Raw genomic sequence first — 11246 nt, forward strand, 5'->3', positions numbered from 1 at the left:
TAAAATTCATGGTTTACTCTGGAAGCCAAAGAAGTCCCCAAAGGCCAGAAAAACTGTGGGCAAGCATTGAGACTTCAAGTCACCTCTGCAAGTATGAGGTGTTTTTCTGATGCAAGATTGTAACAGGGAGTTCAATCATCTCTATTTCATGAACTGTTTTTAAATATTCCTGATGCAGTATCTTACATGACACAGTCTGCATGCAGAGCCTTATGGTCAGGGCTCTATGTCCTTCCTGGTGCTGGAGCTCCTTTTATTGCAGTACGATATTTTATATGTATCCAGAGCAAAGTTAAATTAAGCACCAAACTGCAGATTTTTAAAGATTATTACTGCTGCAAACACTGTTTTCACTGAGTGAAGTCAGACTTGTTTCACCATAACAGTTCAAACTACTAACAACTAACAACAACTGTTCATTAGTTCAAGTAATGGAGATACAGACCTTTGAAACAAGAATATTTGACACCTTTTCCTACTGTGTCTGGTCCTGAGAAGTTCCATATGGGTGTGAAATACAGCAGAGTGACAAATCAAAACTTGATTGGTTTAGGTTTGTTACAGGTTTGTTACAACATTTAATTTCTGCCACAATTCCCATAGCCTGTGTTGGTTTAAACATAGGAGGACATCCTCTCCAGAGGATGTCAAAATAAAAGAGGGTGGAAGAAATAAAATATTCTATCTGCTCCCAAAACACCCCTGAAATGAGTTTATGGTAGTGTGCATCCGAAATTGCTGACACTGCCAATTGCCTTGGGAGTAGATCTCTTATTTCTATCTTCCCTTCAATATGTCAAGAATATCTCTAAATTGGGAGTCTATGAGCATTTCCTTAGAGCTAATCTCCTGCACTACACAATTAGAGAGAGCTGCAGCAGGTTTCATTCATCAATCTGTGCCCTCAAGCTCTCTCTGAAATTTTTGTGCCTGAGAAGGTCCTCTTCTCTGATGGGAGAGCAAGGAGACAATCAGCTTCCCATCAGATACCTTTTAACCCCACTACTTGCCTGCTTTTCTCTGAAGCTCTTTTTTCCTGCTGGTGCAGGGAATTGAAAGGACAATGCAGTCTGCTCCCTCCTAATCATCCTAATAAGTAACAAATACATGAGTCCTTAATAGAGAGATTCCTTTCACTGGCATGCCTTAATCACCTCCATAATGAAAGCAGTTAAAGAGGATACTGAACCCTTTAACCAACTGATAACTGCATAAGCCTCTTGTGGCAATTGGCCAGGTATTTAAAAAAAAGTCATTGAACTCCTTAAAAAGAAAAAAACTGCTAAGAAACTTCAGGGATTCTTCCCCTGAAACAGAAAAAAAAGTAAGTGCATGTTACACTTAAGAAAAAAAAAAAAGGATCTCAGTGGATTAGAAGATGATAGATCAGAAGGGGTTGTTAACTGTCTGGCAGTCATGAAAGTAAGGAAACAAACAAACAACAAGAAAAGAACCACACACCACCGAAAGAAAAAGAAAATAGAGTAAAAACATCAACATCCTTCCTCAAGATTTCTCTTTGCTTGAGTTTGAGGTATGCAGTAGACATGTAGTTTAGTGTTTCACTTTCAATTAAAAAGATACAAATCAGTTTAAATGCCAAAATCAGCATACACTTTAATTTCAAAACTGTTTGTTTCATTATTAAAAATAAATAAATCTGAAAACTGCTTTTGAAGATATTTTCCATTAGTTGGTTTGCTAGAGAATATATCAAATAATGGCCTGATCCCAAACTACTATGACTCAAAATATTCTCTCTGTTACTTATAATAAACTTTGGATCAGACCTTTATTTCTGTCTTTGGGGTTTTTTGCTGAACAGTCCTTTATCCATAGACACTCTCACTTCAATCAAAGGAAGTGCTGTAGCTACAGCACCAGCAATATCGATGTTAGTTGTAGCCAATCAAGTCACAGACACCTTGGGGGGGATAAATAACCTGGTAATCTACCTAAAGTCAGTAGATCCCATGGACTATAATCCTGAAAAAGTAACAAATTATAATTAATTTGCATCGCAGCAATGTCCATGTGTGAAATTTCTGAAGCAGTCCACGGCTTCATTCAAAACTATCCAAAAAGAGGGGAATAGGCCTGCTACACACAGCAAACATCTGTTGCAAGTCCACAGTAACCTCTTCGTTCGACTTACAGGCACCAAGGACTCATTAGTTCTGCATCATCAGTAAGTGTCCTTGCCAGCATCTGTTAGAGGGGAAGACATATCTCATGTGGCCTTTAACTATATCCAGCCAAGGATCTTCAGTAAAATCCATAGCAAGTGGATACCTGATAGCCTAAAGGGCCTTTGACAGAAGACACATAGTAATAACAGAGATAATTAGCCAGAATCATATATGAACCTTCATGAAATAAAGCTCCAGGTTCTGCTATCACTGCATGTCAAAAGACCTAATCTGCAGGAGTTTGTCAGTATCACCTTGAACTCCTTATGGATCTCTGCCTTTGGTTCATCTCCACTGTTTAATCTGGCTGTAAAGTCATATCATGTTGTCCGAAAGAGAAAGAAGTGAGCAGTTTGGCAATTAGAAATGGCTCCCAACCTGAATCTCCAGAAAGTTGTTTTCTCTTCTTGTCTCTAAATTGAGGATAATTTTTACATAGAGGTGTTGTGAAGATGAATCACCTAATGTCAGTACAGCATTCTGAATATAAAGAGCTGTGCAACTCCAGCTCAAAGCCACGAGAATGGATTTCAGCATTTATAGGGGAATATGCTCTTGCACTGAAGGAACTGAGCACCTCAGTACAGATGGCATTCAAGGAAACACAACGGCATTCTCAGCTGTCCTTCATGCCAGACCAGCAACATCTGTCCCAAAACTCATGATGTCCAACAGGCAAGCTCTCCATTAGTGTTCCTTTGGTCAAGCCTCATAGTTGTGAAGCTGTCCCAAGAGAAAGCAAAAGGATTTTTATTCTTTTTAATCAAAGCAGATATAAGTCCATTGCTAAGAGAAAATTCTTTCCTTTTTCTTAGTCGAAAACACCCTCCCAGTTCTGCCCTGTGAATTTCTGCTTGGCATCCTCATATCAGCAGGACCATCTTCTCCTTCAGCTAACTTCTTTCCCAAAACACTCACCAACACCTCTAGCTTGTAGCCTTGATGGTGGGTAAACACAGATATTTCTATTCTGACACTTGCAAAGGTACATAAATGGGTTTACTGGCTAGAAAAATAATCAATAAGCAAAGACCATAAAGTGGAGAAAATAGAGTTTCAAAGTATTTGGGGTTTTTTTTCTCAAGAAAAACAAGTTAACCCAAGAACTATTAGGGCTCAAGAAGTAGGAAAAAAAGGAAGATTCAGAAAATCATAGAACATAAGGCTGATAAAGACTTCAAGAGGTCAGCCAGTCCATCTTCCTCCCCAAAGGCAAAAGCAGCTACAGCTTTTTCATTCCTGGGAGATTTTTGTCTAATCTCTTTTTAAAGCAGTCTCCTTAGGCAGTCTCTACCTGCACACAACCACCCTGACGGCAGGGAAGAGTTTTCTTCATGCTTAATCTAAATCTCACTTGCTTCAGGTAAAGAAAGAATTTATGAATAGTTAGGAGGAAGTGAAAGAGCACCAAATCCTAAAAATCTACAAGACACTAATTTCTCCAGCGTCATTACAGTAAGGAAATCTGCAGACACCTCCACCTAGCTCAGTGGCCAGAGGTTTCTCAATATTTCCCCAAAATTGTTTTCCAACTCTTACTATTACATTTGCACTGCCAATAAGCCATACAGTGGGAAGATGCAGGTCAACATCATTCTGAGTTGTAATTTTTCCGTGCTTATCAGTGATTTCTAAAAAGCTTTTGCTAAAGTGCCTCCAGCAGGAATGTGAGGTATCATTGCAAAAACAGTTTTAAAGAACTCAAGAACATTTTCCACAAATGTGAGCAAAGTAGCCTCAAAGTCTCCTCTGTTGGCAGAACACTATTTTAGTGGGTTTTATTTTAATTTTTGTCAGACAATATAATCTGAATATAGTGTGAAACAATCTTGCAGACTATTTTAGTTATGCAGGGGAGCAAAATCCCACACACAGTTTATATTCACAGGGCTCACTGTAGCTCACCTCTTTCTTGCTTGGGAGATACCACCAGCAGATATTCAGGTCCTGATCATCCAGTATTCTCCACTAAAGCTTCAGATGCCATGAATGAAGAGATTTGTTACTTCAGTGTATCTGCAAGCATTTGCCTCACCAGAAAATCTCTTTGCTTTCGCCTGAGTTTATTAATAATTAATTGGGTTAATCTACTGTGTGCTTGTTTGGTTTTTTGTATGAGATATGGCCTTCATGATCCTGGCAAGTCATGAATGCAGCAGTTAATTGACCAAAACATTTGTGTCTTTATTCTCAATCTCTTCCTTTACATGTCTTGTTTTCTTCCTGTCTCTTCTTTCAATTGCAGGTTGTCCATCTGCCACGATTCCCTACTCAAACCTTTTCAATGGACTGGGTCTAAATACTACCATCCATAAAAAACCAAGAGCAGACTCAGAACACCAGAGGCTGGTCTTAAAGGAGGAGCAACACAGACAAAATAATTCACTTGTGAGAACACTTCAGTCTTTTTCTAACCCAAAGTAGAGACATCACTGTACTACCAAGTTGGTGGTTTTACACCCATTTTACAGAAGGGTAAAATGATGCAGAGAAAGAACACTGAGACTCAACCACTACCCCAAAATGGATTTAAGCATGTGTTTGCTTAGTTCATTAATGCAGGTTCAAACTCCCTGTCAGGACACCATCTGCCAGAAGTATGAAATGTCCTCATCTGGATGCAGACAGTTCCTGAGTGTTTGGCTACTCCGCAGCCAACCAGCTGTCAATAGGTGGATATTCCATTCACCATTACAGGTATTGCACGGCGTTCTTAAAAAAAGTATTTTGTCTGAATAGTTCAGTCACTGCTTGCAGTAGGTTCAAAAACAAAGGCCTAAAAGCCAGAAAAAGAGACTCATAATTCACAGCACAAACTGCCTTAATTTTGCTCCCCTTACAGTCACTTCTTGGGAAAAAATAAATAAATAACAATCTTCAATCTGTTTGTTGTTTCAGTTCATTTTCGAGTGACACAAACAGCTTTCAGTTCTTTACATTCTACACAAGCCTCCAGAAATATTCAGTGTTTACTAGAGCTCAGTGGTGTTAAATCAAGTATTACTATCACCCTTTAAGGCCTAAATGATAGAGCGATATCCATACCAATAACACATTTTGACAGTGTTGACACCTGCTTACACAGAAAGAGTTTAATGACTCTTATAGACCTACAGAAAAGGGTCTAACTTACTAGGAATCCTAGAAATAACCCTTTATTTTTGGAAGTTGGTGTTTTCATTCAGAGTATAGAGCCTTTAGATTAACTCTGTGGCATATTCTACAGTGTATCTTGTAAAAGATAAATAGCTGGATGAAGAACCTCATTAAACCCCTCTTTTTCATCATTTTGACTGTGTAACTGGAAATGGTAAGGAATTCATCGTAGCTGACTCCGAAACAAGAGCAATCCTGAAATAAACTCAGCACCTGGTGAGAGCCAAGAAGAGCTTATTAGTTCTTTCTGATCACCTAAAAACTTTCACAGAATCCAAACATAACCAAAACTTTGTAGAAGCTGGGGGGGGCGGGGGGGAGGGGGGAGGGTGGAGGAGGGGAGGGAGGGAGTATTTTCTGCTAAGTGATTTTAAGAGCAGACTCATCGAATATTGTAGCACCTGCGGTTGTCAACCTTTCCATTGTTGTGTTGGTTAAAAAAAAAAAAAAGGAAAGAAAGAAAAAACAAGAACATTGCACCTGGGGAGTAGAAAAATATGTTTTGCCCCAGGTTAAAAAGAAACCTGTCTGATTAGCCCTCACTTTTTTGTTTAGTACTCAGCTCGACAGGTGAGCAAAACCCCCAAAAACCTGCCAATAAAAGCCAAATGCCATAGATTAGAGGACATGAGAGACTTGACTGAATCTCAGCACTTCATCTCACACAGGAAAGTTTCAGGTTTTCATGGTCCCTTCCAAACACGTCTTTAATGATGTGGCTCCAGGGGAAGCAACAAGCTGCAGAGCTTGCCCGAGGAGCAGAGTCCGGACCTGCAGTGATGGACGGGAGCCGAACCTTCAGCACCACAGCCTGAGGGCTCTGCCGGAGCTGTCCCTCCAGCACCATGGACTGGGGACACTGCCAGAGTTGTCCCTCCAGCACCACAGCCTGAGGGCTCTGCCGGAGCTGTCCCTCCAGCACCACGGACTGGGGACACTGCCGGAGCTGTCCCTCCAGCACCGCGGACTGGGGACACTGCCGGACCTGTCCCTCCAGCACCATGGACTGGGGACACTGCCGGAGCTGTCCCTCCAGCACCACGGACTGGGGATACTGCCGGAGCTGTCCCTCCAGCACCGCGGACTGGGGACACTGCCGGAGCTGTCCCTCCAGCACCACGGACTGGGGACACTGCCGGACCTGTCCCTCCAGCACCGCGGACTGGGGACACTGCCGGAGCTGTCCCTCCAGCACCACAGCCTGAGGGCTCTGCCGGAGCTGTCCCTCCAGCACCATGGACTGGGGACACTGCCAGAGTTGTCCGTCCAGCACCATGGACTGGGGACACTGCTGGAGCTGTCCCTCCAGCACCATGGACTGGGGACACTGCCGGAGCTGTCCCTCCAGCACCATGGACTGGGGACACTGCCGGACCTGTCCCTCTAGCACCACGGACTGGGGACACTGCTGGACTTACACTTTGATACCATGGACACTGCCGTATGTGTCCTTTCAGCATCACAGACTGGGGACACTGCCAGAGGTGTCCTTTCAGTACCGCGGACTGGGGGAATTGCCAGAGTTGTCCCTTCAGCACCAGAGCTGTCCCTTCAGCCCCACATCCCAGGGGCAATGGGGCACCTGTCCTACGGTCTGGGGACAACTGTCCCCTAGCACTGGCAGAGAAGCACCAGCCTCTTCCCGGCTACTGATGGGCCACAGCCAACCATAAACGCCTTTGATTAAATTAAAGCCACAGTAGTTGAAATCAGCACAGCGAAGAGGTAATCGCTCCAGACATGTTGCTAGCACGGCACTATCACGGAGTACAATTAAGTTAGACATAAATTAGTCTGCAACCATATGCATATTGCTTGACTTTGTGGTCCGCCGATTCCTATCACTGTTTTCTCTGAAGGGAAGTTTTGTGGAGATAGAGGTACCCTTCCAGATTAGGCAAGGTCTTTGTAAATTCTCTTTTAAAAGTCAGCCTGCAGTGATTTGTGAGACACACTTTAGAAGGAGTACCTGCTGAGTACAGCACGTTCACCAATGCATACCCCACTGCATGTGCTTCTGGAATTCCATCCAGAAGGTTTTAGAGGGAGACAGATGTATATGAGAGCATACATACAGATTTGAAAAAAAGAACCAGCACAAAAGATTAATCTGAACATTTTAGAGCACTTCCCTGTACAAAAGAACATAGGTAAGAACCCTTATTTTCCTAATAACTTAAACAAAGAAAGGTTTTTTCCCATACGTGAGAGAAATTAGTTTAGGATAAATAAGAAATTAAAGAAAAATCTTCCATGCTTACTTTTACCGACTAGCAGTAGATCAGATAACATCATGAAACCACTTTAGTACTGAAGAGATGGTACAAAAAATAGAAGTGCATTTGGCAAGATGCAGAGAGCAACTATTAATAAACTTTTGAAAGACGGATCAGATATCCTCCCAGAGCACAGCTTCCCAAATGAACATTCGTTATAGAATGTCTGTCTTTCTGCACCATTCTTTATTATCACTCTTTGTCCCAGTGGTTCCCTGTTGCTATACACATTTTTAAATTTAAACAATTCATACCTCCGAAAGTGCCTCTGCCTACAGAAATGCATTCTATCCTCTGCATGCTGAGGTATGCCGAGCTTGCTAAACAAATCCCAGCCCTCTGAAGGAGAAAATGTTCCAACTTCCCAAGCAAGTTGTACTTGTTTCCAGGTAAAACACCAGCAAAACAGCAAACTACTGTACAAACAGCCCTTTCTACCTGTCACCAACTGAGCTTAAGAACGCAGCAAGTATTGCAGGCAGCTCCCAGGCAGGAGTACAGGGCACTGTGAGTACACAGACGTGTGTGTGGAAGGTTTGTTGTAACACAGAGGAGCACGACAGAGACATATTCATTTAGCACAAATAAGTGTCAAGAGACAGGCTGATGGAGACTCAGTGGTCAAAGTAGGAAAGAGAGTTCTGACATCGTAACGAACAGCGGGAAATACAAATCATCACCCAAAGTAGCATTCTACTTTATATTCCATAACCTGTTAATATATGCATTTGTAGTAATGTATCCAATAACAGAAAGGAAGAGGAAATTAACCCTGAAAAATCTTATCTTTGTAAGGGCAAATACGCTTTATACTCTCAAATGGTCTTTCAAAGGAAATTTTTTACTGCCCCAGGTAGAATATAGTCAAACACAAACATAAGTAGACACTTCTCAAAGGGCAGTGGACAGCATGTTCTGCTGAACACTCAGTATCTCAGGTGGCAGTGTGAAAATTTCTTGTAATAATCCCTAAATGGCAAAAAGACCAAGTCCTTCTGTATTAATAAGAGCGCTACTTTCATGTCCTGTTCCATATAATGCAGCCACTATCAAACAGCTACTGAGTTAGAGGGGTCTTTTCAGATCTCCACAGATGTTAGGGGGTAACATCCAGAAGTTCTGGGAGAAGAACACTATCTACTGCCTTAGTAAACCCACCTTAAAGAACACAAAACCAGCACGAGCAAACGTGCTCATCCAGCCAAAGCCAGAGTTGTAGCACAGTTTTGTGTGCACTTCGCAGCCTCTAATCACTGTGGTATTTATTTTTATGGCAGAGAAGCAAACTTTGTGAAAAATGCTCAGCTTTAGCTGTGGGAAGCAGTGAAGTACAAAATGACAGCCCGTGGCTGTGTCCACTGACTGTCCCTTGACCGTCCTGGGAAGCGGCACATCTGGGAAGCTGGGCAGCGTGAATGTGACAGCAGGCATCGTTTTGCCTGTCAGACCATGTGCCCACAAAGGGGAAATGCAGACTGTGACCTGTTATCACATCAGACACTCCAGCTGCAATAAAAACTCCAGGAACATACTGGCAATGCCCAGGGTTTGACCACAGCTGTGGGAACCACCACCACAGCCACTGCCAACACCAAAACAAAGTTTACAAAAGCAGGTCCATGCCTGGCTACATTAAGGGCTTTCCCAGCTGATCCAGTTCCCATGCCCTCATCATTTTCATTCTCCTCCAGCTGCCTTTTGCCTAAGTTTTCCCCATGTCTCTTAAGGTGGAAAAGGAATGTGACAACAGGGCCTTCCTCCTGAGGGGAACCCCAGGAGTGTCACCCTGCCTCTTCCCCCTCTTCCTCACCATCCAAGCCACAGCACCGTGGTAGCCACCTGGCCAGTGCCAATGCCCCTAGCCAGACCAGCCCCACTCTTCTCCAGTCCCACACAAGAGACAGAGGATCCATCTCCAGGAGAAGTGGTGCGGGACACTGTGAAGTCCAACAAGTGCCAAGGAAGAGCATTAAATTACGTAACACGGGAGGGAAGCAAAAAATCTCATCCAGCACAGACACCTTTGCATGCCACAGCCTCCCTGCCCCTCTCCCTTTCTTCCAGCCCGGGAAGCTCTTGCCCCAGCCCCGGCCCTGACCCCACAGGGCCTCCCCGAGGGGAGTCACTCACCGATGGTCGTGATGACCGTGATGGCAAAGTAGAAGGAGCCGGCGAATTTCCACTGGACTCCGGCGCGGTGCGGCTCGGACTGCATGATCACCAACTCCAGCTGCCGGTAGTCCTCGCTGGTGATGTTGTACTTTCCTTTGAGCCGGATCTCCTCGGCTTTGAGTTTCTCCTCCTCCCGCATCTCGTTGTCGGACTCCAGGGCATCAAAGACGGCAGCCCCGACCAGCAGGTAGGTGAACGTGCAGATGATGAGGGACAGCGTTCGCACGTTCTGCCTCTTCATGGCCGCCAGCAAGGGGCGAGTGAGGGGACCATGTCCCCCCCTGGCCGCCCGGGGTTCCGACAGGCCGCAGCAGCCACAGCAGGGGAGCAGCTGCCGGGGGGGCCGGCGGCGCCCGCCGCCGCCGCTGCCGCTGCTCCGGGGCAGCTTGTGCTGCGGCGGCGGTCGCTCCCCGCCCGCCTGCTCGGGCTCCTGGGAAGAAGAGAGGCACAGGAGGCTGCTGGAGCGCCGGGACCAGGTGCCCTGAAGCCGGGAAACTCTGCGCAGGACCTGCCCAAACCAAGCTGTCCCAGTGCGCAGGGCCATCCAGGGCACCCCCCGCTCCTCCCCAGCACCGAGGCCAGGGGCAGGGGGTCCCCGGCAAGGGGCCGACGGCCCCGGCACGGAGTCCTGCGGCGGGCGGGTCCCCCCGCGAAGTTGGCGCGGCGGCGCGGGGAAGGGTCGCCCGCAGCCCGGGCGGGGCGCGGCGGGGAGGCGGAGGTCGCCGCCGTCCCAAGTTTCTTCAGGCGAAGCGGCGGAGCCGGAGGGGGCCGGGCGGCGGCAGCGCGCCCATCCGCGGAGGAGGAGCGGGGCGAGGGGCGGAGGGCGCCTGGGCTCCGGCCGTCGGGGACCCGACCCGCCCCGGCCCTGGCTGCTTGCGGGAGCGCTGGCCGGGCGGGTCGGGACGGGCTGGGCGATCTATTCCTTCCGCCGCGGTGCGCGGAGGGCGGCGTGGAGCCGGGCAGCTGCTGCCTCTGCTGCTGCTGCAGGTGGCCGCGGCGTGGGCAGCGGAGCGGCGTCCGGCGCGGCGAGGGCGGCGGCGGCGGTGTCAGGCGGCGGGCGCGGGGCCGGGGGCAGCATCCCCGGGCGCGCCGGGCCGCGCCGCCGCTCCGGCGGGAGGCGGGGGCGCCGGGCCGGCGGCGTGGCCCTGGCGGCGGGGAGCCGGCGCCCCGCGGGCGGGAGGAGCGGCGCGGAGCCGCCCCGGCCGGCGGGCGGGGAGGCGGCGGCCGCGGACCGAGCACCTGCCCCAGGCAGCGGCGGGACGGCGGCGGGCGCTGGCTGCGGCCGCGAGCTGCCGGGAGGAGCGGAGAATCGCCGGCGGCTTCCCCGGGGAGCGCGTGAGGGCAGCTCGGCCCCAGGCGGACACAAAGACGGAGGCGAGAAGAAAAATTGAAAAAATAAGACAAAAAAAAAAAAAATAAAGAGGCAAAAAGGAGGGGAAAATGAAAGGGTACT

The 11246-nt window shown here is 47.3% G+C and overlaps 1 protein-coding gene across 1 annotated transcript in view; it reads right to left on the reverse strand.

Moving 5' to 3' along the window:
- Positions 1–10337, reverse strand: part of KCNK9 (potassium two pore domain channel subfamily K member 9) — a 94911-nt gene extending 84574 nt beyond the window's left edge. The window contains exon 1 of the mRNA XM_069006055.1: positions 9752–10337. Within this exon, the coding sequence (XP_068862156.1) occupies positions 9752–10337 (586 nt within the window). The remainder of the gene's footprint in view (positions 1–9751) is intronic.
- Between the last annotated feature and the right edge of the window lie 909 nt (positions 10338–11246).

This window comes from Aphelocoma coerulescens, chromosome 2, assembly GCF_041296385.1.
Source record: "Aphelocoma coerulescens isolate FSJ_1873_10779 chromosome 2, UR_Acoe_1.0, whole genome shotgun sequence".
Lineage (NCBI taxonomy): Eukaryota > Metazoa > Chordata > Aves > Passeriformes > Corvidae > Aphelocoma > Aphelocoma coerulescens.